At 45.1% G+C, this 26744-nt stretch overlaps 1 protein-coding gene across 5 annotated transcripts in view; it reads left to right on the top strand.

The window, feature by feature from the left end:
• Positions 1-1989: 1989 nt before the first annotated feature.
• The window catches only part of ZBTB46 (zinc finger and BTB domain containing 46), a 46019-nt gene continuing 21264 nt past the window's right edge, over positions 1990-26744 (top strand). The window contains exons 1-5 of one of the 5 annotated variants that reach the window (XM_071759970.1): positions 1990-2125; positions 2819-2999; positions 9423-9550; positions 11307-11439; positions 17540-18509. In XM_071759970.1, coding sequence (XP_071616071.1) covers positions 11386-11439; positions 17540-18509 — 1024 coding nt within the window. In that variant the 5' untranslated portion in view covers positions 1990-2125; positions 2819-2999; positions 9423-9550; positions 11307-11385. Of the gene's footprint in view, positions 2637-2789; positions 3000-9422; positions 9551-11306; positions 11440-17539; positions 18510-26744 lie in introns of all 5 variants that reach the window. The other 4 variants (XM_071759972.1, XM_071759971.1, XM_071759974.1 and 1 more) reach the window with 4 other exon arrangements.

Raw genomic sequence — 26744 nt, 5'->3', positions numbered from 1 at the left:
GGCACAGGGGGGGAAGAGCTCCACAGGAAACCACCTGGAGCATTTAGGGTAGAAAAGGGATTTTGGTTCCAGGGACTGGAAATGTGTCTGAGGAGGGATGGGGTGTGAGGAAAGGGCAGGTGGCACCGGGAAACCTCCTCTGGTGGCAACTGGGTGCTGGTGAAGTCTGAGAAATTGTGTCCTTCGGGTCGTTACCAGCCAACTTCTGCAAAGTCTTCATTTGCATTTTAATGGAACTCTTTCTAGGAAGGTGCTTGCCTGGACTCGGTGGCAATATAAAATAAAGAGGTAATTAAAACCAGGCTGGAGTTAAAAAGACATTCCGTTTTCATTAATCAGGTTTATTCATGGGCCTTGCAAAATTAAAGGTATTTAGGGTACGTAGGAGGGAACAGGGGGGACACACACACATAGCAGAACATCTGTTTATTTAAAGCGGAGATTAAAAAGTGGAAAATACACTTTTTTTTTTTTTTTTTTTGTGAAGGACCTCCTAGAGACCGAAAACACCTCGTGGAAACGGATTTCAATAAAGAGTAGACATGAAAGTCAGCGCCAAGGCTTCAACAGCACTTGAAAGCCGCAGATGAAGAAAATCCACAGGGTGAGAGGCAAGGAAACCACGGAGGAAAATTTCAAAGCTTGGGCACGCAATGACCCCGCCGATTACCGCAATTCCACCCCCGAGGCAGTTAACTCCGCAAACAAATGGGCAGCCCCGGTTCCTCCTGGGTTCGTTTCCCCGGCTTTGGGGCACAATCAGGGCACGCAAGGTGCTGATAACAACCTCGCAAACCCTTTATCTGCCCGAGCAGCCCCAGCCCAGCACCCGCACAGATTTCAGGAGCGATTCCCCCGCTCGCCACAGCCCCGGCAGCGGCTTCCTCAGCTCTCCAGACCCATCCTGTCCTGTTAAGCTCCGTCCTTTGAAATATAGGGCACTTTCTGTCAGATCCTTCAGCTCGACAGCCGAAAGGGCAAAATCCTGCCCTTTGTTTCCAGGCGAGGTTTTTCATCCCCGGAGCTGACAGCCCGGGGAGGGCTCTGCTCTCTCTCCCTTTGGGGCGAGCAGACCCTCACTCACCTCCCCTCCAGCCCCCCGGCCACTGCCTGGCTCAGGAGGCTCGGAAGCCTTCAGGTATTTTATTTGTCTGGGTTTTTTGGTTTTTTTGTTTTTGGCTTTTTTTTTTTTTTCCAGAAGTGTGGAAAAGTGATTCCCTCCCTTCCCTCCAAGCTGCCGGGGAGGCTGCAGCAGGGCCCAGCCCCTTTGCTGACCAGCACCTCACCTCACCGCCCTTCATCCCCGCTGCTCCTCACCCTGACCCCGGGCGCGGTTGCGGGGGAGGCCGCGGTGGGGCTGAGGGGCCGCGCCCTGAGGAGGGCTGAGGGGACACGGACCCCGCACCGCCATTCCCCCCCTCCGCCCGGGGCGGCACCTGCTGCCACGGCACCCCGGGGGTGAGGAAGGAGGGAGGGGACCCCGGGAAGGGGGTTACGAGAGGAAGGGGGGTTACGAGGGGACCGGCGCCTCCGCGCTCCCTCCCGTCCCCTCAGCGCTCGCTGCGCTCTCCCGTCCTCCCGCGCGCCTCACAGCCCGTGCGCGCGCCCCACGCCCTCCCTCACTTCCGGTGTCCGGCAATGGGGGCGCCCCCCCCCCCCCACAAAACCTCGGGGAAAGGGGGGGTGGGCGGGGCGATGGGCGGGGCTTAGGGAGGCCCGTGCCGGCCGCCAGCCAATCACCGCCCGCCGCTGGGGGGGAAAGGGGCGGGGAAAGCGCCGGCACGCGCAGCGCGGCACCGCCCCCTCCGCTCTACCCCCCCCTCCCCCCTCCCTCCGCTCCCCCCCCCCCCCCTCATCGTCCGCCGCGGGCTCGCGCCCCGCGCGCCCGAGGGATCGGCGGGAACGCGCTGAGGCGCCCACCCCCCCCCCCCCCTTGTTTTCTTCCTCCCCCCCCCCCATCTCCTTTCGCCGGCTTCTCCCCCACACCCCCCCACATCCCCCCTCTCCTCCGCCCTCCTCTCCCCCCCCCCTTCTCCCCTCCCCACCCGGAGGAGAGGCGCGGAGTGACCGACGGAGCCAGAGCTCCGGCCGCTCCGACACCCCCGCTCTCCTCCATGGGGCTCAGGTAAGCGCGACGACCCCCTCCCCCCCAAGCCCCCCCCTCAGCGCGCACACACACACACACTCACACTCACACACACACTCACACACACACACTCACACACACACTCACACACGCACACTCACACACTCACACACCGCCCCCTGAGGCGAGCGGGGGTCGCCATGGCCGCCCGCCCCCCTGAAGCAGCGGGGCTGGGCCGCCCCCATCCCCGCGGCCACCCTGAGGCGAGGCAGCGCTCTGGGGGCGCCTCTTTTATTATCACCGCCGGTATCACCCCCACATCCCCTCACACACAACCCCCACATCCCTTCACCCCCCTCCTATCCCCTCACCCATCCCCCTTATCCCCTCACCCCCCCCCCTCCCTCCATCCCCTCACCCTCCTCCGCCTGGGGCAGAGCCCGCGGCGGGGGGGAGCGGGGGCCGAAGCGCTGCGTGCCCGCTGCGGGGGGCACGGTGCCTTCTTTGGGACGCGATGTCTTATTTTGGTGTGGGTGGATGGCTTAACTTGGTAAGTGGCAGGGTTTAACCCCCCTCCCCCGGCCCTCCCCTCGCTCCTCCGCCCGCCCCCCCCTCCCCCCTTTCTCCTTCCCCCCCCCTCTCCCCACCTCTCCCCCCCCCCCCCCCCCCCCTCCCCGTAACCTCCAAAAGGGGAATTTTCCAGCTGGTAATTTCTGCTGCGTCAACACCCAGCTCAAGGGAGAGGAGAAGAGACAAGGGGGCATTTTAACAGCAGCTCCACTTGCGAATAGCCAGCCTCAACCCCGGCTCCTGCATTCAAACCCTTTCCGCCCCCAAAAACCCAGCATCCGTGCAAGTTGGACCAAGAGTTTGTCAGGAGTGTGGCTCAAAACTGCTTGGAAAAAGGGATGAGGTAATAATACTGGTGAAGCATGTTGTATTTCTCTCTTTCTGTCTTTCTCTCTTTTTTTTTTTTCTCCCTCTCCTCATTTTTTTTTTTTTTTTTTTTTTTTTTTTTTTTTTTAAAGCCAGGCCTGTTTTGGGTTATTGTCTCCCCCTAAAGCCAGACATAGATCGCCTGGCCTTGCCTCCATTTTAATTGCAGGCTGAAATGGGGGAAGTGACCCTCTTTTTTTTTTTTTTTTTTTTTTAAAAAAAAAAAAAGCTCAAACCCAAGAAACAAAAAAAAAAAAAACCTCGAAAAAAAAATTACTCTTCCTTTAGGGGGATATAGGTGATATTTCATAAGGCTGTAACAAGTGCAAAAGTGGCTGGAAATGTTTTCTGTCATGCTAGGAAACTAGTGCAGTGTCCTGCCCCCTCCCTGGAAGAAAGTGTTGGTAAAATTTGGTGGAGGGGAGAAGGAGAGGTGCTGTGAAAGGTGTTGGTAAAAGAAGGGGTTGTGCTGCTGGATTGCCTTTGTGTCTCTGTAAATAGACATGTCAGTTCCCAAAGTAATACAAGTAGTGTCTGATAACTCAATCCCAGATGACAAATAGAGAATGGAGCAGATTTTCAGGACTGGAATAGTGGGAGGATTTCTCTTTTGAAACAGAGGAAAAAAAAAAAAAACCCAAAACAACAATGTTGCTGCCTCCTGAGGAGGTTCTTAACCCGGTGCGTTATTGTGAAGCTGAGTGTTGGGATCAGATCTGGAGGTAGAAACCGATATTTATTTATTTTTGCACCTGACAGGGGAAAGATAAACAAAGGAGAGTTTAACAGCTCTTTAACGAATTCCTCATGCTTTTTATTTTGCAATCTCAATGATTCATTTGGCAAGCCTTACAGGACTGGGTTATTACCAGCATTGTTTAAAGCCATGCTAATTAGGAGATGTGTTTAGCAAACAGTGGTACTGTAGACACCTGTACCAAAGTTCTGTTTTAATTTGCATCCCTGGTGTCATTTTTGGGATTCAGTCACTGTCTCAGACATCAAGTTCCTGAACTTGACCAAGTATTTATTACAAGTGAGGATTCTGTGTGTACACAGAGCAGGTTGCTACTAGTGCTTTAAATGTATTTTCTCCAAAAGGAGAGGGAGTATTTCCCCCCCCCCCCCTTTTTTTTTTTTTAATGTGGAGATTGAAAGCAAAAGCTGTGTTATCCAAAAAGAGTGATTAAAAAATGTAATTTTGAGTTAGGAGCTTGCTGGGACTGGATAGCTCTTCCACTTTTATCACTATCTTGCTGCAGTGTTTTATGGTTTTTATAGCACGTTCTAATTGGAAATAAAATTTGACTTTCCCTTTCTAAATCCTTCCTTTCTTCTCTCCCTGTTTGTCAAGTTTTATGTTTTGAAGTCCTTAGTGATGGAAAAAAGTGGGTGGAGTGTATTATTAGTCACAATATTTTCAACATGTGGGGAGGAATTACTGCTTCAAGGTGCTTTTTGGGAACTGGCAAGAAGTGGGTAATGGAGCCTGCCCTGTGGGCTGAAGGGAGAGCTAGAAAACAGCTTTTAGGGGAGCTCCCAAATGGGGATTCCTGGAACACACTTTGTGCTTCAGTGCTGGGGGAATGGCTGGAACTGAAACAGAAAACTGGGCTTTTGGTTTTGGTGCAGCCTCTCCAGGAGGGGGAAACGACCTCTCAGCTAAACTTCTCCAGCAGTTCTTTTCATAGAGTGTTAGTTTTGCTGTCATTGAGTCAATTTCTGTGTGGTACCAAAAAAATGAGGTGTTCTAATAATCCTCCCATGAAGTGTTTATAAATGTGCTCTAAATGCTGCTTCATTCTGTGGGGTTGTAGGGTTGAGCCTTTGAAAACATGACCTGTACACAGGGTTCTTGGAGGCTGAGGAAAATGGGCCACTTTCTCCCCGTGGTCTTTGTTTTCTGGGACAGTTGTACAGCAGTGGATATCTTCTTCACAAGAGGATTTGTTTTTTTAATAACTGGAAGTGCTTAAAGGAAAACCAGTTTAGCAGCAGCCCTCTGTCAGAAGTTAAAATTCCTGGTGTTTGAAAGCTCTGTTATTTGCTGCTAAAACTCCTGCTTTTCCTCTGCTGAGGGGTTGTGCTGCTGTGGGTTGAGCATATCCTTTTTGTCTTTGCTATCCACTCGTGTGGATTTTTTATTTTTTTTTTTAGATCTGTGTTTTTGAAGTCTCTAAGCAAAGTTTCCTGTCCTCCCAGCACTCAGCAGCAGGCTAACACCCAACCCAAACTGCTATTGCTTGCTTTCAAGAGCAGAATTATTTCATAAACAGTTCAGCCTTTCCCAGGACATTTTTCCCTTTATGTTCTTGTGGATTTTACTGGCTGCTCCACAGCAGTCTCTAAGTCTCTCTAGCCTCCCCTTAAATTGGTGAAGAGCATTCACAGGGCTTTTCTTTGCTCCTCTCTGCTTACTTGAATGGGAAAATAAAAAAAGGCAAAGAGTGGGCTTAGTTTAAATCTTTGAAGATCTACCTGCAGCTGCAATGTTATCCCACATGTCTGTAACAATTCCCAGGAGCCTGCAGGTTGTGTCCACTCCTGGCTGTGAGCATTACCTTGGGAAATTCTGACACTTTGCAGGAAAGGATTTGTACTGTGTTTATATTTCAAGGTCTGCCTTGTGACTGGCTGGGATATTTTGGAGTGCAGAGCTTACCTGTGGGCTGTGTGCTTGACACTTGAAACTGGAGATGGATTTGCAGTGGAAGCAGTTGTGCTGTGGGGCTGTCTGGAGATAACAGGGGTCACACTGGGTGAGAGCACAGGGACCTACCAGGGGTGTGAGGCAGAGGAGGTGTTGGGTTTGGGTGAAGGATGGTGATCCTGCTCCTCACCTGAGGCTCTCCATCAGGGGTTTTGTGATATTTCAGCCAAATGCCACAACAGTCAGGACTCTGGTGTTCAAATTTGTTGCTTCAGACTCCACTTGATTCCTTCTCGAGGACTTGTTTCAGGTTTGGGTTACAGCCCTCTTAGATACAACCTGGAGTTACCTGGTTTTCTCAGTTCCTCCTGGATCCTTTAGGCAGGATGAGAAACAAAAGCTGGGTTTGCTTGTTGTGGGATTTCTTTCACTTGAGGTGCAAGAGGAGAGAATCTCAACTTCCCTAAATAGCTCTGTAGTTTTCTGGGTTTTGCTTCTTTGGTGTATTTGGGTGTATTTGGGTGTATTTGGGTGCCCAGGGATGCCCAGTTTGGAGGGAGCTGCTCAGGGTCAGTTCCCACCCCATAGCTGGGGGCTGAAGGTGCTGGTGTCCTGACTGCCTTTTGTCAGGCTCCTCTTCTGTGAGACAGGACTGCCAGGCTTTTCTCAGCTCTTCCAAAGCACACCCTGTTACACCAGTGACAAATCACAGTTGTGCCCTGAAACACCAATTCTTGATGAATGCAAACTAGCAGGAAGTCTCCCTGAATTCCCTGCAAGATGTGGTGGATTTCAGAGTCCTGTGGGTGGGGTTTGCTCTCCCTCACCAAGTTAGCTGTGGTGCAGTTATTTTCTGAACAGCTGCTTTAGCTTCCTTTCATACCCCTGTATTTAAGAGGCATCAGTTTGTGTTTTGACTGCTGTTGAAATGTTGGTTTTGAGTGGCTTCCCAGTGCTTCCCAGGCAGGATGAGCTCCTTGAGAGTCATTCTAATGAGATGGAAATGTGTTCCACTTGGTGGTGGTTTGTTGCAGGGAGGTAAGGATGTTCCTGTGCCTTGGAACAGCACAGCTGCCCAGAGGAGCTTTGCTGAAATGTGATAAATGCAGAGTTTGAGCTGAAACTCATCTTTTTTGCCCTGCTTCTTGGGGCTGTGGCCCCAGCCCGTGCCATGCTGATCCTTTCTGGCCTCTTTCTTGGATTCTGCCTGTGCATTTGGGAGGAAAACCATTGTGTGGTTGTTGGGAGTTGCCTGGGGTTTGCCTTGGAGTAAAAGTGAGTTGGGGTCTCCTGTGGTGGAGGGAGGTAAAGAGGTGTCAGAAATCTTCTGCAAACACAGCTCCTAGCTTGAGGGTGGATTAAAATAAACTTGGGAACAAGAATGTCAGAGTGTGTGTGTCAGGAACTCAGCTGCTTAAGAACCCTACTTAGGAAGGAAAGCAGGGGTTTGCATATTAAGGAATATGTTTATACCTGTGTATTCTTAAATACCTGGTTATCTTTCCTCATTATTTCTTCCTCGTGTGTTAGACAAAGTGTTAAACAAAGTGCTTATTCCATCCAAGCAAATTTGCTTCCTGGTGCTTCTCACCTTGTGAAGAGCTGTGCAGAAGAAGTTGGTATTTCAGGCAGCTGGCTCACTTTAGAGTTAAATTAAATTTGCACCAATACACCACTGGAGAAAATACCTTTCTGTCTAGGACTCAAATCATGCTCTGAAACAGGAGAATTGATGCTCTGTAGTAGCCATTAGGTGCTTAAAATACCCAAACCCAACACCAACTAATTTAAGTACTGATAAACAAAGTAGTAAGGATGCAGTGCTACAAAAAGCCCTACAAAAAGGCTGGAGGCTGAGGTGGTGGCTAAATGCAAACCTAGCTCCTCACTTATTGACCTCCTTCTAAGCACCACTGCATCCTTCTTGGCTTCATGCCATTTTTTTAAATACTTTTGTGTGTGTGATAGTTGATCAAATCTGGATTAGGAGACTTACACTAACCAGTAAAAAGGGATATTATCCAAGGCTCTGAGTGCTTGCAGGGTCAGCTACACAAAGGAAATCAGATGGTTCACAGAGCACCTCATGGTATCTTAAGTTTTGCACTGGTTATTTTTTACTCTTGCATTATTCCTGCCTCCTTACGTGCCTTTTCTGTCTTTGAGGTGCTCTTTCCCTCAGTTCCTCTCCCCACTATCCTTCTCTTGAAAAATTACCTCATGATTCTTCCTCTTTTGTCTCCCTCCCTTTTTACGTGTTGAGTTTGGGAACTTCAGCAAAGATCCCCTAATTAAAAAGCCCAAAGCCAACGAGAAAGTTTTGGGGGAACCATCATTCAGGGCAATTCCCAGTGTGATACACTCACAGTTCTTTAATCCTCTTTTTTTTTCCTTTTTAAGGTGTTGTTTGTGTTGCTTTTTGGCTAGCAGATGCACAAGGGCAGTCTTTGCTTAGATTACTTTTGTGACTCCCTTTTAAGTGGATGCTTAAGATCTTGTAGGAGTTAATGGCACTTGGATAGGTAAGTGTCATACTAGCTGCAGGCATGTGGATTTTTTTCTGGTTGTTTTTTTTAATCTTCACTGCTAGAGTAGCAGTATCAGTAGCTAAATTCTTGTATTTATTTATTTTTTTTTAAATATCAGCAGACTTCTCAAGGCTGGGACTCTGTAAGGTGCTTTCTTTTCAAGTGCTGGCTGATTCTTTTCCACGTTCTTGCTGTGCTCTGCAGTGTGGGCAGTGGAGTGACCAGATGAGACAGAGCAGATCAAAGCCAGGGGAACAGAATGAGCAACTCTTTCTGTACCAGGATGGAGAGACAGGCACATGGACAGGCTGGGAAGTTATAGGGAAATGAGTAAGTGAAATGCAGAGGAAATACAAAGAAAGAGACTCCCAGTGAGCATTCTGAACAAGGGCACACACCTCGTGCCCTGTTGGGAAGGTGCATCCTGTTGGGTTAGCACATTATTACCAGCTGGAATGTTGTATTTTGGGCTGCATGGCTTTTACAGGCATGGAAAAATAAAACTTTAATCTTCTGCTGGGTATTTGTGTCTTGTGGGGTTTCTTTTTTTCCCCAAAATTTTAGATTTTGTTAAGAAGAACAAACTGCTGAGCATCCTGCTCTGTGACTCGAGGGGGGCTGCTGGTGGCTGAAGGCTGGGATTCAGTGGGAATGGAACTTCAATATCTTAACTCCTGCACATTATTTTTTTCTAACTTTAGGCAAATATTTTGGTTTGGAGGGGAATCACTCCAACAGTGAGGTTAGATTAATACTAACCCCAGTTAGAGTTGTGGATGGTGGGTGTCACAGAAACATTAACCAGAACTTGATGATGTTAATATTGTTCAAATTGTTCAGAATCCCCACATAATGTACTGTCTCTCCTAGGGAATTCTTCCAAGCACTTCTGCTGAAGCACAGTCAGAAGTTGCTAATAGTCCCAAAACTTGTGTGTTAAACTCTTAACTTAACACCAGAGCTAAATAATTTTTCCTGTGTGTCAGAATATATTTCCTTTATGTCCAAATGTTCTTGTTCAGAATGACAGTGCTGTAAATGTGCAGTTATTTTAACTGCTGCTGTGATTATGGGACACTGAATGGCTTTGTATTAAGTTAAAATTTAGATTATGATTTCTTTTGATTTTTTTTTTCTTTTGATTTTTTTTTTTTTTTCTTTTGATTTTTTTTCTTTTGATTTTTTTTTTTTTAATTTCTTTCTTCTTCATTCCTAAATGCAGGACATCTGATGAACCTTGTGGAGCTTGTGACCAGAGGCCACTCCCCTCTATTCATTAAGTCATGCACCATCCAGCTGTGAAGCATTGGGACATTTATTTTTGCTAACAGGAAGCATTTTCAAATATTGGTAAGTTCTCAGCATTTAAAGATTGGTTTTTGCAACGTGGTAAGGGCAAGAGTAGCTGGAGATAACATTCTCCTGGGGACTTAGAGTTCATTATATAATTTGACTCAACACTGATAACAACTGCTGCTTTAGAAATTTACCCAACTGCAAAAGTTGAAGAAATACCTCTGGCTGCTCTGCTGCTCCTACCTTGTGGCAGGGCTGCCTCCATTAATCATGGTCACTTGGTTCTCATCTGTTGGATTAGAAGAGGAAAACAGGTGCAGAGCTCAAAGCAAGGAGAAAAAATGCAGAGCAGTGCAAAACAGCCCAGTCTGCCTCATTTTGTGACTCAGGGACAGAGGTGTAAACCGGTCTGGAGAGTCCTAAATCTAAGTAAAAATTGGTATTACTGTTACACTTCAGTAACAAAGTAATTCCCCATGTGTCTGGGCTGGTCTGGCTCCCTTACCCCTCACTTTTTTTTTTTTTTTTAACTGTCTAAATAACAAGACCTAAAAAGAGCCAGCCAAAACAATTGCTATGGAGAAGCAATCAGAATTAGAGAAGGGCAAGACTTGGCAGTCTGAAACAGAAACTGAGAACAAAGTCAATGGAATTTGCTTCAGTTGGGTCATATTTGTTTTCAAGATTTTCACAGATCTGTTTGTTGCCATAAGAATGCTTGGGTTGTCCTGATTTCTTCATTTGTTTATTAGATCTGTTATTTCACCAGTTAAAATGACATCAGTTTGTATTGGAAGAGCTTTCTAAATTTCTTAATTTGTATCTGCTGATGTTTTCCTTCACAATCTGTGGCTGCAGAAGGTCAGCCTTGAAACCAACAGTATTTCCAGCTGATTTTCCTGAAGACAGCTACTGGGTATTGAAGCTGTCTGAAACCCAGAGATCAGGAATATGTGGCAAACACTTTGTTGGAATGACTGAGAGTATATAAACAGTATAAAGCTTTGAATAAAGTGCAGTCCTGAGTTTTAGTTGAAGTTAAATCTATGAAATCTGTTTTTTTTTTTTTTTTTTTTTTTTTTAAAGGAAAAACATGCACAAGGTGATAGTTGGAATGGATGTTCCCTCTCAGACAAAACCCCTTCCTGTAGATGAACTTATTCCTGTTCCTTATCCACTGTAATAATGAGCAGTAATATTTTATCTGAAAGTCTCTCTGGGAAGGTGCCTTGCTGTGCCTAAGTATCTATATTTTACACACAATTTTCAAAATCTTGGGATTGAATCACCCTTGCTGGTGCCAGCCAGTACAAACTGGGCATTAAACCTTTCAAGAGGAAATTCACTTGAATATTCCCTTGCAAGCCTGATTATTATTATTTTATTTCAGAAGTTGCATTGGTAGCTTTTTACCCTCAGGGCTTTATAGGTCAGACAAGGTGAATTAGTGCCCTTCAGGCCACAAATGTCTCCTTAAAGAGTCATTAAAGTGAGAATGTTTTGAAAAGCTACCAAACAGGAAACACTGTTGTTTCAAGGACCTGTTTGAAGTTTTAGTATCTAAAATTAGTCTTTTTTTTTTTCTTCCCATGCTTTAAGAAGTAACTCTTGCTTTTATTATTGCAAAAAGGTAACCAGGCTTCATTACCTGCAGCCTGTCCATCAGCTTTAAGTTATATTTTTTGGAGGGGTTCATTAGGAGGCAAATGGGGTGTTCTAACTGTGAGTTTGGAAGGAAAGGACTTCAAGGTGTTCAGTAATCATGCAGTTGAGTGCTAATAACCTCTTCTGGTTTTGTTTTTTGTTGTAGCTCTGTCCTTCTCCTACCAGAGCTCACCCCAGTGCTCCTGGCAGAACAGTGCCCTGCCTGTGCTGCCCTAGGGCTGTTGATGTCCTCAGCTGTTGTAGGAGAAACCCTAGACCTGGAACCCAGTTTGTTACTGGTAAGAAGTAGTTCTCTTGAATTTTTTTATTATTGATTTTTTTTATATTGAAGCTTGTGTGCTTTTCCTAGAAAAATGAGTAAAAAGCTCTTTGCTACTTGCTACGTTAAGAACACTACAGCAGAATGTGCAGCTCTCATCTTTTTTGGGTTTTCTTTCCTTTTTTTAACTTTACAGTTTCTCAATTTCTGATTCTAATTGCCCTCCTTCCAAAATGTGGAGACCGTCAGTTTCCCCTTAGCTTTCCTTTTCAGACCTGTTTTTCTCTTCAAACTCTTAATGCACTCTCAGGGCTATTGGGGGTTAATAAATGGATTTTTCAAAGATACCTTAAGAAATCCTGCCTTTTGGTTGCAGTTTTGTAGCTTCCAGCTTCTGTACAACAGTGCTGGCCCTGTGCTTTTGGGGAGATGGTTTGACAAGTCAAAGCTGAGCCTCTGAAATTTTGGAGTAGGGGATTCAGTGTTTAATTGTAGCTCCCTCTTATGCCCTGCTCCTTGGAGTTGGATTCTGCATGTGGCTCCTGTTGGGATGGCAGGAACAAGGCTTTGAGGACAGGAATGAACCACTTAATATTTTACATGTCCTTTTTCTTTTTGGGGAAGCTTGCTTTTAACTCTAGTTGCTTTTGGATCTATATATTTTCAGGGTAGATCTGTGCCATTTTTTCTCTCTAAACCCAGCCTGGATTTTCAGGGAGTGAAGGTCTGTTTGTTTCCTGCCCTGAGGAGAGTTCCAGTGAGTGGTTCCTTTGCTGTGTGTTCCAGCTGCTGGAGGTGAAATGCTTGCCCTGCTGCTGCTCTTCCAACTTGACTCATGGGCTTTCTGGGTTGTAACTGGTGCAGAGTTGCTGTTTTAATGGTGTCATTGATGGCCTTGCATTGCCTTGAAGTTGGAGAAGTTTTGGTCAACCCTCATGGGGCAGATTTTAATTAAAATAGGGGTAGGGCCTTGGGATTTTTTGTTGTTCTGTTTGCTTGTTTGGTTTTTTGTTTTGTTTTCCAGCAGTCGTTGAGAATTCAGTGGGCTTCTCTAATCTGGTAATAAAAATGTAACTTGTTTGGGGTTTTCTAAGTTTACTGGCAATGCCTTGCCTCCCCCACTTGTGAATTTTCTGTAAGTCTGCAGTACTTCTCAAGCTGACTGACAAGACTTTTATTTTCTGCCTGGGGCTCCTAACCCCTAAGGATGAAAGTGCATTGTTGGGCTGTAGTTACACATTCTCCTCCCCAGTCAGAAGGGAAAAGTGGTACAGGGTTGTTGTCATGAAACTGTGAGTTGTGAGCAACCTCTTTGGCCCAAGGGTCTGTTTTGGTGTGTTTACAAACATCTGCCCACATCTCTTTGGATTCAGAGTTGTGGTTGGAATCACCATCTTAAACAATGAGTGATTTGGTTCCATGAATCAAAAGAGGGGATAAGAGTTTCTTTTTTTGGCAAGCTGTGACTTGTATCCACGGGGAGCAAAGCTGAATGTCTGGATATAAATCTGGGGTATCTAATACTGAGAAATTAAACCTCTGGGGGAACTGTGGGCTCTTCTTTCTTGCCCACACTTAGGAGAAATCCTGTCCTGCTTGAGGTTTGGACTTGTGAGGCTCATGAGCAGCTTTGCAGGGAGTTCTCATCCCTTGGTATCCTGAGTCTTCTGCTGTGTTGGGTTTTTCTTCTCCTTCAGGAGAATAAGTGTAGGTACTGCCCTTTTCAGTTGCTAAGGTTACCTTGGGGTTTTTTCTTCTCCTCTCTTTTCAATACAGACACATGGGTAGGAGAAATCCTGTGCATTTCTGTTGGGTTTAATTGGATAAAAGTGAAACTCCTCCACACACTGTGTCTTGTAGAGCCCAAGCTCACCTTACAGAGCTCCTTTGCAGAGGAATTTAAAAAATGTTGGAATGTCTTGGGAGTGGAGACATGGACAGGACACAGGGGAAGAAGAAGAGTGGGGTGTGTTTGTTGATTTTTTTTTTTTTTTCTTTTTTTGGTATAATAAACCACTGGAGTCCTTCCTTAATCTGTTTTTACTTTTTCTCTGAAGGGAGAGGGGGGAGGAAACAAGACATTTTTGGTTACATTCCAGTTGGCATGTTTTCTCTGGGGAGCACAGAGTGGCTGATGGAGGAGTGCACTGGTGAATATTTTGGTGCTCCTAACATAGAAACATATTGAGAAAACTGTAACAAACTAAATGGAGTGTAGTTTAAATTTTGGGTTTGCTTGTATTCTGTGAGAGCAGAAAGTAAATAAACAAACAGGAAAAAGCTATCCACAAACACTGGAAAAAAAACCCTCTGCTGATGGTTTTTTTTCTTTTATACTTTTTTCCTGTTTTCCTTCTGAGTGAAGGGAGTTTAATTTTGTCCCCACCATTTCCCAGGGGACTGTACTGTAGAGGCTTTTTTTTTTTTTTAACCTTGTTAAAGATTATTATGTGTTGGTTTTGCCAACATGAAGTATAAAAAGCTGGCCTGGATCTTGACTGAAGTTTGCATCCAGGTGATTATTAAATCTGCTCAATGTTGTGTTCTTTCTGATGTTACATCAAGTGAGTGTTTTGTTTAGGGACAATTTTTTTTTTTTTGTTATTTGTGAAAAAGTAGCAGCCTTGAATTACTGTTGTGTCTGTAGTGGTCTTGTGAAGGAAGCCTGATCTGCTTCAATTTATTTTGTGGAAAATGTACAGATGAGCTTTCATGGTTCATTGGCTTCTTGGAGAGCTGTGTGGTGGCCATGTGCTGTCATAGCAGGCCCAGGCCAAAAGGACTTCAGTAGGTCCCCAACTTTAAAATTCTTCAGTGTACCAAAAGGACCAGAGATAAAAAAAAGTGTATCAGTGGTCTTTGAGGTTTGCTTCTAGAAATCTCCACAGTTTATTCCATCTTTACTTTGATTCTGCCAGAAGGCTGAAGGGTTACTGCTTTTCTGAGGAAATTTTTCCACATCTTTTAAGTGGAAATAAATATCCTTACCAGGAAAAGGTGAAAAAAAAAAAACCCCAACAAGCCACAGAACAGCATGTAAAATTGGAACACAAGAGCACAGGGTTTTGAAGCTTCCTGAATTTTTAACTACTAGCAAATTGACTTAAATTTAACTTGGATAAATTCCCTAGTGATCCTTGACATTAAACGGATGTTCTGGTTTGACATGGGTAGACAGAAAACTAATTAATTCCTCTGAATTTGAGGCATATTTAATTTTCTCCCCCAAAGACCTCTCATTTCAAAGGTACAATGCTGTGACAAGCACTGAATGTGGAACAGTGTCTGTGAGGTACCAGACCTTCAGACAGAGGGAGATCAAGACATCTCCAGGAATAGCTGCAGTTTTGGAAGATGTTAATTTTTATTGATTAGGCTGAAACAGGGGAGCGTCCCCAGCACTGCTGGCACAGGTGAGAGAGCTCAGGGCATGCACAGGGGCAAGGACACTGCTCTTTGGTGGGTGCCTTCCCTGGTATTCTCTTTATACCTCAAGTGCTGTGAAACAAGGACAAGTTGTCTTCCCTTTGCATAAGGAGTGTGTATTCTCATTATTTTTTCCTGTTTTCTCCATCATATTATAAAGTGCCAGGTGGTTTTGCTTCCTTGTCCTGAGTGTCCTTGGAAATGTGGGCAAGGAAGACCCAAGGACTGTGTGATCTTGCAGGAGATGCTTCTGTGCAGCCATGCCTGGCCTGAGGGCTGGCTGCTGTCAGGAGCTTGGTGGGTGGGAGAGAGGCCAGGGAAGGAATCCTGCACAGATTATTTTGTGTGTGTGTTCAGTAAAAAATCCCTTGATAGGAAATAAAGTCAGGGAAAAGCTGTTTCCTAAAGAGGCTGGCAGGGCATTGTCTGTGAGGAGCAGCAGCCTGAACCTCAAGCTGGTCCAGTGCAAAGGTAAAGAGAGACAGATGTTCAGTCAGGCACCTTAAACAAGGGACAAGGTGTATCTAAAATAGACTCAGCCCACTCAGCTGAGTGGATAAACATCTGGAATGTAAAGAAATAAACTCTCAAGGAGTCAGTGTAGGTTTCAGGTGAATGCATCCAAGAAGAAAAGCTGTTAATGCAAAATTTGACTTCAGATGCCAGCCTGTATGGAATTGAGAAGAAAATTATGCTTGCAGTAGACCTTTTTTTATTTATTCTATTTTATTTATTTTTCTTCCAACCAGTTCCAGAGAGATGCAACCCTAGTGTATAGATTTTGGTACCTGTGAAGGACCAGCAGAAGGAAATGCCTTGTCTGAACCCTTCCAATTGCTTCTTAATTGTCTGCTGTGAGGTTTTCCTGTGTTGTCCTCTGAATCCTGTGGGTATGACAGCTGTTAAAGACAGGATTGGTGATGGGCAATTCACTTTATGCAATGTGGCAATTCCTATTTCCTGAGGGGACTAAGCTGACTCTTCAGCTCCTAAAAGTAGATGCAGTGGTGGTTGCTGGAATGAAGACAAAACTGAACTGTCACTGCCTGAAGAGGTGATGCTCTCTGACATGGAAGATGTTGGGAAGTGGTGGCAACCACCCCCAGAGCTGCTGTGCTGGCTGCTTCCAGCAGAACCTTTTCAAACACCTGAAAAAGCAGTTTGTTCTTTTTTTAATTTTTTAAAATTTTTTCCCGCTACTCCCTGTCTCTAATTTTTGGCTTGATTTTCATTTCTTTATTTCATTTATTTCTTTGAGATGGGTTCTGTGTGAGAACTTGGTTTGAAATCTTCAGCCAGATTTCTGAGGTAGATGGGGAGCATCACTCAGTAGAGAGCTACACTAGTACTGACCTCTTCCAGTTCAAACAGAAAATAGATTAGTTTCTTTGTCCTTAATTCTGTATGAGTATGAAATAGAGAAGCACCAGTTCAGTCTGTTTGTGTTGCAGGAGGATGCTCCTTCCTCTCTTGAGGGAAGCAAACTCTTCTTAATGACCAGGGACCAGCTGGGCTTGCAAATCAGCATTTCTGCCACTGCCAAGGAGACAGCTCCAGGCTTGCAGAACTGGAGAGGCTCCTGGAGGCAATGCTGCATCTCTTGAACTTGGGAATCATCAGGTGGCTCTCCAGAAGAGAGCTCCTGCATCACCCATGTTCTGGGGGCTGGGAGCTTGTTTTTTAACCAAGTGTTGGCTCAACTGTAGTTATTTTTCTCCTGCAGATGATAATAAAAGCAGAGATTAGGAGAAGGGAGGCAGAGGTCTCAGTGGAGTGTTGAGAACTTGAAGTCATCTCACTGTCAGTTTTTATGAGAAGACCTTGAAATTCTCAGCCTGACAGACCCTTTGTTATTCTGGTCATAAACATCCTTTCTAAACATCAATGTTTAGGTGATTATTGGAGTTTCTCTTCCCTGTATCCCAGGCTTGCTGTGGGGTGAACTTGGAGATTTAAAGGCAAGGAAATAACACACATCACTGCAAAGCTGAAAAGCTTCTCCTTATAGGCAGTTAAGCTTCGGATAACATGAATTTCATAGTTCTGATCTATTACCAGTTTTGTTGGGGTGGGGACTTAAAATTTTGTGATCTGTGGTCTTGGATTTGCCTGCTGCTCTTGTGACTTGAAAGCAGTATTTATAGCCCCTCGATGGCAATATAGGGAGGGAAGGAGCTGCTTTCAATTGGCTTTTGCTGCTGGAGGATCTCAGCTATTCAGTGTGCTCCACATAATGCCTCTTCCCTTGAGGAAATTGTGTTACAGAGTGCTTGCTCTTCACTAGATTGTCTCCATCAGCATGGTTTCATGTGCTGTATCTCTCCCCAAACCAAACTTTACTGAACCCAAACAGTAAAAAAAAAAAACCTGACAGCTGTTTTACCCGTGTAACCTAAGACTGGTTTTCTGACAAGCCTAGGAATTTAAAGAAATGTTTCTCTGGGATGTTACGAGCCACCGGAGGATTGAGCTTCAAACCCAGTCCTTTTTAACATGGATTATTTGGTGTCTGGTAAAAAATAAGCTGCCTGGTGCAGTGAGTGTGCTGTGTCTCTGAGGCAGGAGTTGTGTTTCGTGGCGCGATGAACCCGTGCCTTAGCTTGGTCCTGCTTGGGGTTTGTCTCAATCTTTGCAACACAACGCTGCGAGCTGGTCCTGATTTCTCTAATCCTATCATTCCCTTCCCCGTGCAGGACTTGTGGAAGAGGAAACACAAAGATTTCCAGATGAACAACCGAAAGGAAGATATGGAGATCGCTTCCCACTACCGTCACCTGCTGCGGGAGCTGAACGAGCAGCGGCAGCACGGGATCCTCTGCGACGTCTGCATTATCGTGGAGGGCAAGATCTTCAAGGCCCACAAGAACGTCCTGCTCGGGAGCAGTCGGTACTTCAAAACCCTCTACTGCCAGGTCCAGAAAACCTCCGACCAGGCCACGGTCACCCACCTGGACATCGTCACGGCCCAAGGCTTCAAGGCCATCATTGACTTCATGTACTCCGCGCACCTGGCGCTGACCAGCAGGAACGTCATCGAGGTGATGTCAGCTGCCAGCTACCTGCAGATGACAGACATCGTCCAGGCCTGCCACAACTTCATCAAAGCAGCTCTGGACATCAGCATCAAGTCGGACGCCTCGGATGAGCTGGGGGACTACGAGCTGGGAGCCCCTGCCAGCAGCAGCACGGACGCTCTGATTTCCGCCGTGGTGGCCGGCAGGAGCATCTCTCCCTGGCTGGCCCGGAGAACCAGCCCTGCCAACTCCTCTGGAGACTCAGCCATCGCCAGCTGCCACGAGGGAGGGAGCAGTTATGGCAAGGAGGACCCGGAACCCAAAGCTGACGGCCCCGAGGACGTTTCGTCCCAGTCCCTGTGGGCCGGTGAGGTGGGCTACGGGTCCCTGCGTATCAAAGAGGAGCAGGTCTCTCCCTCACACTACGGAGGGAGTGAGCTCCATCCTGCCAAGGATAGTGCAATCCAGAATGCCTTCTCGGATCAGGGAGTGGGGGAGGGCTGGCAGCCCACCGGGCGCCGGAAGAACCGGAAAAATAAAGAAACTGTGAGGCACATCACGCAGCAAGTGGAGGATGACAGCAGGGAAAGCTCCCCAATGCCATCTTTTATACCTGCCTCGGGATGGCCGTACGGCAGTCGAGACCCAAGTAAGTCATTCTTCTGGTTTTTTGTGGCTAAAGTTTTCAAAGAGTTGATTAAAGGTATTTCCAGTACAATCATGTCGGTCTCTAAAAAAAAAAGAAACTGAAAAATGGAGAAATTTGTGTTGCCAGTGGTTCAGAAGAACCAAGCACAGGTCCTCAGTGTCACAGCAAAGGAGATTGGCTCTCCTGTGAAAGGGCTGAGTAGTTTTGCTTTGGCCTTGAACATAAAACCACCTAAATCACCCCCAAAACATCATTACAGGTTTTGGAATTGATGAGAGAAAAGGTTGGAATTTATCTTAGCGTGTGTGCAAGCTGATGGCAAGGTTGAGGGATTTTCCTTGCCCAGTGTATTGATGATATAATTACACCACACACAGGTGAGATTTAGCCTTGATGATGCCACTGTCTTCAGTACTTCCTGATATTCCATGTGTAAGGAAACCACCAAACTTGTTGCTGGTCATGGCAAGATAAGTGTTTGGTAACTCTTAAGAGTATTGTGGGGTTTTTTAGGCACTACAAAGGCTTAAGATGTATTTTGATGTCTGCTTTTAAGATGTGTTTTGGTGAATGTCTGCTTTTAAAGTGTGGAACTGGGGAGAAATTGTTTTCTTGATTTCTTTTGGCTCTTCAGTAGTTATTTTTGTGTCTCAAGATAACTGTCCTATTTGACTCATTAATCACTGGCAATTAATAGATCCAGGGCTGCTACTGATACAGGCATTTGGGTAGGATTTTTTCCAGGGGCTTTAAGGGAGTGCTCCCTCGAGCTCACTTGAGGAACTTGGTCTGTGCTGTGAGTTTGTCTGTGTTTCATTGTGAACCAGAATCAAAGGCAGCCTGGAGAGGGGTGTGTGAGATTATGTGCCCTGCTGGTGCCAAACTCAGATGGAAAAAAAGCAATAGAAATAGTACAGAAAGTCTGTGGAGTCCTTCTGGGCTGAAAAAGGATGTTTCAGTTGCTTACAGACTGAAGTTTAAATGGGGCTTTCGTTGAACAAGTAATTCTCTGCAAATGTCTTTACATTTATTATGTTTTACAGTTATCTGCTGCAGCAAGCTTGCGTGTAATTATTCTAATTAGCTGATGATAAAATCTAAACAACATCAGTTAGAAGAAAAATGAGAGATAAGGCAAGATACCAGTGATTTATGAGGAACCCTCTCTTCATAGTGGGTGTATTTTAGGATTGTTTTGGATGAAGACTCGGGGTGGGTTTCCTGGTGTGCTGCTCACACAAAAATCCCCAAGAACAAAACCAAATCAATCACTGGGAAGGTCTGCAAGGTGTGTGGGGTTTGGAGAGGGAGAGGAAGGAAACCACGTGTGGTGGATGAGGCCAGGGGCAGAGCTGCAGCTCCCATCCTCTTGGCAGACTGCTTAGGGATAGAATGCCTGTAAATTCCTGCAAACAGTGCAGAAAGTGTGAGATTGTATCCCTGAATGAAGTTGAGATTGTTTAATTCCTCAGTGTGAAGGAGTTAGAGAAGTGGCCTTTTTCTTCCTAGCTGTTTGCAGGTGAGAGGAAAATGGCTCCAGATATTGACTCAGGCAGTGCATCAGCAGGCACAGTCACATTATTTGTTCCAAATCTTGTCTTAAATGCAGTTTCCAATAAAAGAGGTGTTCCTAACGATGGGAGAGGGGAAGCAGAATGGTGGTGGTGGTTGGGAGAGTAGTTTCAGTATTCCGTTTGTGCTGGTTAAGCAAGAGGAAAAACTGAAAAGTAAAACTGTCCAAACCAGGAGGAGTGGCAGAACCAGGCAGAGGGGCTACAAATGTGGCCAAGGCCAGGGAATGGGTGCAGAGTAAAAGAACCATGCTGAGCAAGGGGAGGGTTTGCAGACTGAGCTCCTGGTGTCCCCGTGCTGACCATCTGGAGAGGGGAGCAGGGATGGAATTCTCCTTCTGCCCTGCTGGAAAGGGAGGATTCTCTGTGCTGTGGGGTCTGAGCTTGGGGGATGCATGATTCTCTCTGCAGGCTGGGGGGAAGCACACAGAAGGAGACCTGCCTGTGCTTTAGGTTAAATTTTCTTGTATTTTGCAGGACTTCTTGACATTAATTTAGAGAATTTCTGAGATCTGTCTGTGTTCAGTTTCGGGTAACTCTTGGACACCTGGTCAGCTGCAGGTTTCATGTGGTTGTGTCCATGGGTGTGTGGTGTGGGTGAAATTAGAGTTGGTCACTTGGGTGAGGTTGTTTCTCTTTCAGCCTGAAGGGAAAGCATCCCTGCCACCCCAAACCATCCCAGTCCTGGTCCCTACAAGCAGTGGGGTCTTTCTGTATTTCCCATCTCCAGCAGGTGGAAGCAACCCTCTTGTAAAATGCTCCATCTCCCAAGCTGCCAAGCTCCAGAGTTCTGTGCAGGTTGGTTCATGAACCCCAGGTTCATCCTTTTCCTGCTGGAGTCATGGGGTGCTGCAGACTTGGGTCCTACACATGAAGAAAATAATACTCTCTTGAGTGAAAAGAGATAATGGGAAGGGTCTGCACTGTCTGATTATTTAGGATGTATTTCTATTTCAGCTTGAAGTTGTCTTTGTAGTAGTTTCAGGCTTCATTCTTTAAAACATAAAGACTCCATAGTCCAGGGCTTGCTCTGGACCTCTTTTGTTTACAAGTGTCCCTGGTTGTGTTGTTCCTGTCTAAGATGAGAAGGTGCTGAGGAAATGGGTGTTGAATGCTCTCCTAAGTACCTAAGAGGAAAGAAGTTAGGTTAGAACTCTTTGTTCTGGGAGGCACATTGCCTTTTCTGACCAGTTATTTTAAGAGGCTTGTTCAGCCTGACACCTCTCCTTATGGGTTACTCTGAGGAGCATTTACAAGTTCTCTGTCCTGGAGGACTGACACAGAGCTGGCAGTGCAAAAGCTGAGCTAGCAGAAAGCCCATCTCAGCAGCTCAGTTTTAGTGTCTTCCTCTTGAAATTGTTTGTTGCATTTCAGCAAAGGCAAGCAGCGTTTTGGAAAGTGAATCTTGCCAGTAACCATTGCATCACTCTTTTAATTCAGTGGTTATTTGGGGCAGTGTACTTCTCAGATTTAAAACTCTCCCACTTCTGTGCTGGACAGGATTGCTTAATTTTTATTGTGTTGCACAGAAGTTCATTGCAGTCACTGAACCTTTGCTTCTGAAACAACTCCTTGTTTACACTTTGAAGTGGTGCTTTTTTCAGTGGGAAACATGTTCTTATCAGTATAGGGATGCAGCAAAGTGTCCCACATGCCTGAGTGGTCTGTGCTTAAACGTGATGTAATGGGGCCTCAAAAAGACAGGGGTTTGGGTTTTGTTTTTTTTCATAATTGAAAGGATAAGAAAATTCTTTCTGAATCAGCTGATTTGTTTCCAGTGAAGTGCTGCTGAGAGGCTTTGAATTTGATCACACTGTGGATTAAACCAAAAAGGACTGTCTGGAGTAATCTTATTAATGGTAATCTAGAGGCACTGAGGCCAAAGATGGTTCCTGTCTGCCGTGCAGGGTCTCATCTTCCTCCAGGAACAAATGATCACATGTGATTTGCAAAGGAATCCAAGCTAAGCCAAGATGCTAACTTGTAATTAAGCTCTCAGTTTGTACAGAGTGGTGTCAGTCAAACACAAAGAGTGATGAGGAGCATCTTTTCATGCCAGTTTCAATTTATTAATTTGGATTCTCTGTTTAGCATAAAACACAATAGGTTTTTTCTTTCTCATCCTGTTTGGGTTGTTGAGGATGTCAGTCTGTCAGTCCTTCTGGGAAAGATTCATATATATGTTTTCCTCCCCAAGCTGCATTAACTTGGAACTGCAGTTCTCCAAAGTAAACTGAAGGATGGGCTTTTATAAATAATAACTTTCTTCATAACTGAGCCAAGGAGAATTTCCTCCACAGACTTGCCAAAAGAACAGGTCTGCCTTTTATTTTCACCTTTTCTCTTGAACTGTATATTGTTTTTTCTAAAGAAATATGTAGCTATTTGCTAGGCTTGATATCAGAGATGCTTATGAAATAATCTTGTGCTTCAGGCATCTTAATTTTCTATAGGCTGCTGTTCCTTTAACACTGCTGGATAAACTTTTTACAGGATTATGTGTCCTGAGTGCCTGGACTGTGGGATCAGGTGGCATTTAAAATGTTCTCACCAAAGTTATCTTCACCAGAAGAGCTGTTAAGCCAGCAAAATGTTGCTGGGTTTGCCTCTTCATATAATGGAAAACTCTGTCACTTGGAGGGCATCTTTTGAAGAACTCATTGATGGTTTTATTCATGTGTGTGTTCAAGCACAGTAGTTATGATTCAAGAATTTATTTCTAAGGAAATACTCCCACACATCTTCTGAGTGTTTGCACCCTAAAGCTGTGAGTGAATTCTTGTGTGCCAATTGACTGTGAAATGAAGCTAATTAATTTCAAAACACAGCAGTAATTTTTAAAAACACTACAGTCTGGAAACTTGCTGCTTTGCTTTGGCTCTATGTAGTAAATTTGTTGTATTCTCTAAGAGGAGCTTCAGGACTTAAGTAACCCCAGAGCAGTGACCTTCATGGGACAGATGGACAGGACTTCACTGCATCCTTCTGACTCTGCAGAGTTCTAAGTTCCTTTGATATTTTCCCATCAGAATATTTAATCATACACAAGTTTCCTCCCTTGTGGTGAGGAGATGTTCAAGTTCATCCTTTTCCAGTGACACAATCTGATTCCAGTGCCTGTTACTGGCTCTCCATGGGGACTGGAGGCAGCTGATGTCGTCAGCCTTTTCCCATCCCTTTTTCTGTCTTGGTTTCTAGAGAACAAAATCTGATTACAGGAGTTGTTGGTGAGCACAGCTGTCTAACAGCTGGATCTCAGAGGGAGCTTCCATTTCAGAGAGAGGCAAGGAAGAGCTCTGGCTGAACTCAGCTCACTCTGCAGGTGAGTTCTCTAGACCTGAGTACAGGTGGGTGAATGTGCAGGTTGCTCAAATCTAGGATGACTTTATTCTTTTAGAAGTCATCTCCTCAGCAAGCTACTGAGCTTCCTACCACTTTTTCATCTTTTCAATGCAAATCTCCAAGTCTTTCCTTTGTCTTTTTAAAAAATTATTTTTTCAGAAACAGCCTCAGTTTTACTGTTTGTGTTTTGGTAGCTGGCAAGCACGTTAGGCCAGGCAGTGAAACACAGGTCTTGCACAATGAGAAAAGGAAGAAATAGAGCATTTGGGTTCAGGATTCAGGTGTCTAAGGAACTCTTCAAAAATTTTTGTTCTGCAAGAACTCTGTAATACTCCTGGCTTTACACATTGCTTTATAAATAATAAATGTACCTGCTGTTAAAAAAAAAAAAAAAAAGGCTCTACAGACCAGCACTGAAGGTTTAATATTAATGAAGAAATCACCAAAATGCAGGGTGAAGGAAAAGTGAGAATGAGTTCTGAGCCTCCACTCCATCTGCCATGGTCTTGAGTTCTGCTGGCACTGTGAGAGTACAAGGGAGATGTTTAAGTACCTGGTACTGCCACGAGTGCAAACTGGGATGGTTTGAAGTTGTCAGGTTAGGATCTCATGTCCTGAAACAACTCGGGCTCAGATTTTAATAGTTTCCTACTCTTAGTTTGTTATTTAGATTAATCTCTCAGGCTCAGTTTTGGAAAGATCCCATGTTAGGAAGGATAGATATTTTGGAAAAATTCTGGAGTATTTTTAAAGGTAGGTAATAGAAAATTACAGATTGCCTGCCACTTGGAAAATTCACTTAATTACTGCATTTTTCCACCTGCTTTTCACAGATTTGTTCTTAATGGTGCAAGGTACTAAAATTGTCTTTGCTGTGACCGAGAGGTTTTGAAGGGTGTTTTTACTGGGGAGATATTTTGATGCCTTAAGCAGTGGGAGTTGGCAGTGCCAAGCTTTCTGCCTCAGCCAGACCTGGAGGGGTTACAGATCTGTGCTCTAATGCCACCCCCAGAATTCTTTCTTAGCTCTGAAATCAGCTTAGCCCCTGCTCTGCATTCCTCTGGCTTAGGGAGCTGCCCAGGTTTCTAGACCATCTTTGGTTCTCTCTCCATGTGCATGAGGTTTAATGCATGGAGGTAGCTTCTGGTTGCAGCAAAACACAAAACCAAGGAAACAAAAAAAACCCCTGACCCCCAAAACCCCCTGACCTCTGTGTCCAGATGCTGAATTCTGCAGAAGCATGGCAGGGAATGCTCAGTCAGTAACTCAGGTTCTCTGCATCACCCCAGTTACAAGCTAACAAAGTGATTAGGATGCATTCTCTGCCTTTCAGTTGCTGTTGCTAAAGGGTTAGGTCAGGTTATTTTCAAGTCTGGAAATGAAAATTATTGCTTTAAACCCAGACACTTACTCCCTGGCTTCACTCTGGCTTTCAAATGGTTCCACCCTAAACCAGCTTTAGCTCAAAGCTCAGTGTCTGTTTCCTTTCCCCACCCTGCATTCCATTTTCCCCAGGCTCCAAAGCCCTCCTCCTCCTCCTCTTCCTCCTCCCTATGGTAACAGCCCTGATTCTGTTAATCTGCTTTAACCCTGGATCAGAGGCACTTCCCCTCTCTTGAGTGCCCTTCTCTCATTTTATTTGTTCCTTGTGCCAAGGTTACGCTGGGCTCATCTTTACAGAGATCTCAGTCTTTCCAAACTTATTTTTTTAACCATTTGTTTGTTTGTTTCCTTACTGAAATTACAAGCAAGAAATCGAGGCTTAAAATTTTAACAGATTCAAATCCTGCTTTGCAATCATTGTTCTTTCACTTCCCTATTTGAAGTGTTGCTTTTGCATTAAACCAGAGCAGGAATCAATTCTTTAGATGCAGTGCCTAGAAATCTGCCCTGAGTTTGCTGTATGGGTCACAGGTTTTGGTTTTTCACTTTTGGTACAGCCACTTGGTTCAGCAGGTAAATATTTGTTGTGAGGATTTTCAGAGGTTCTGACCCTGCATCCTGCTGTATCACAAGGACCCATGGTCATATTTCAGGTGATCCTTCAGTGTTCTGTTTCTGGCCCTTCACGTTTGTGTGTGCTCAGGTGCAGATGTGCAGCAAGAGGCCTGAGGAGGAGCAGAGATAAATATCAGTCCTTTTACTGCATGAATGATGGGGCTGAGAAAGAGAGGTTAAACATACAGGCAGCAGTGGTGTATTTAAAGGGGCAGTGTTTGAACTTACTGGGCAATTCTTGGCATATTTTGGGGAAAAAAAAGTGTGTTGTGTATTTCTGCAGTGCCAGTCCTTCCTGCCCCTGCAAGGACCACTTTGTTATCCCACATTGCAGTAGTTTAAAAAAGAAAAATAAACTACAGGAGACCACATTCTTGGTTCCATAAGGATTTACCAAGGATATCTTGCAGCCCTTAGCATGCAGGCAGTTCTAAATGATCATGTATGTTGTGGTTAAACATCAGTGTGTGCCTGGTGTTCCCTGAGCTCTGAAATAGGGGTTTATTTAAAATGCTGTGCACATGTGTCACATCCCCATGGGTACTGCTCTGCTCATCACATAGTGCTGCTCAGAACCAACCCAGCTCCTGGCATCCCTGCTCTGTGTAAATATTACAGTTTGTGGGAATGCTGGGGGTTGCTGAACAAGTAGCAAGTTGTGAACCACTTTGGAAGGGTTTGTGTCAGGAAGGAGGGGGGGGATCTGAAGTACAAGCTTCTGGGATATTTTTAGCACCTGGTAACAGATCATTTTCCCAGCGCTCCTTTGTGCCCAAGAAAACACTGCTTCTATTTTATTTTTCCCTGTGAGTTTAAAAATTAATTATGTCTTTTGCACACAAGGAGATGAAGCCAAATCCTCCCAAACTAATAAGAGAAAAATCATCCTTGAATTTTTAGATGAAATCTACGGTCAGGCAGCTCTGTATAGACACTTGACACAAATAGGTAGAAAAACCTCAGAAAATTAAGTCTTTGACTTCAAGGTTGTTTTTTTCCAGATGACTTTGGCTCAGGTCATAATTTGGCAGTGCCCTTGAAAGAAAAACTTGGTTGAAGTGGCTCCCACTTCCCCCGGGTGTTTCATTGTACCCCCACGCTCTCCTCCCGTTGTTCCGGTGAGAGTGGCCGTGCAGCCCTGCAGTGACCTGCTCTGGGGAACTGATCTGGGTTTAAAAATAGCTTTTTTTTAAATAAACCAGATTTATTTTTAACGTATTAGTTCCTGTGTCAAGTTCACCTCCCAACTACACAGGTATTCTTGGTACAACCCAGGGAGGATGCAGGAATGAGCAGTTGGGGTGGGAGAAGCTGCTCACGTAGA

This window comes from Heliangelus exortis, chromosome 16 (genome assembly GCF_036169615.1).
Source record: "Heliangelus exortis chromosome 16, bHelExo1.hap1, whole genome shotgun sequence".
NCBI classification, from domain to species: domain Eukaryota; kingdom Metazoa; phylum Chordata; class Aves; order Apodiformes; family Trochilidae; genus Heliangelus; species Heliangelus exortis.
The sequence above is the reverse complement of the archived record's forward strand: the minus strand, read 5'-3'. Positions and strand labels throughout refer to the sequence as shown.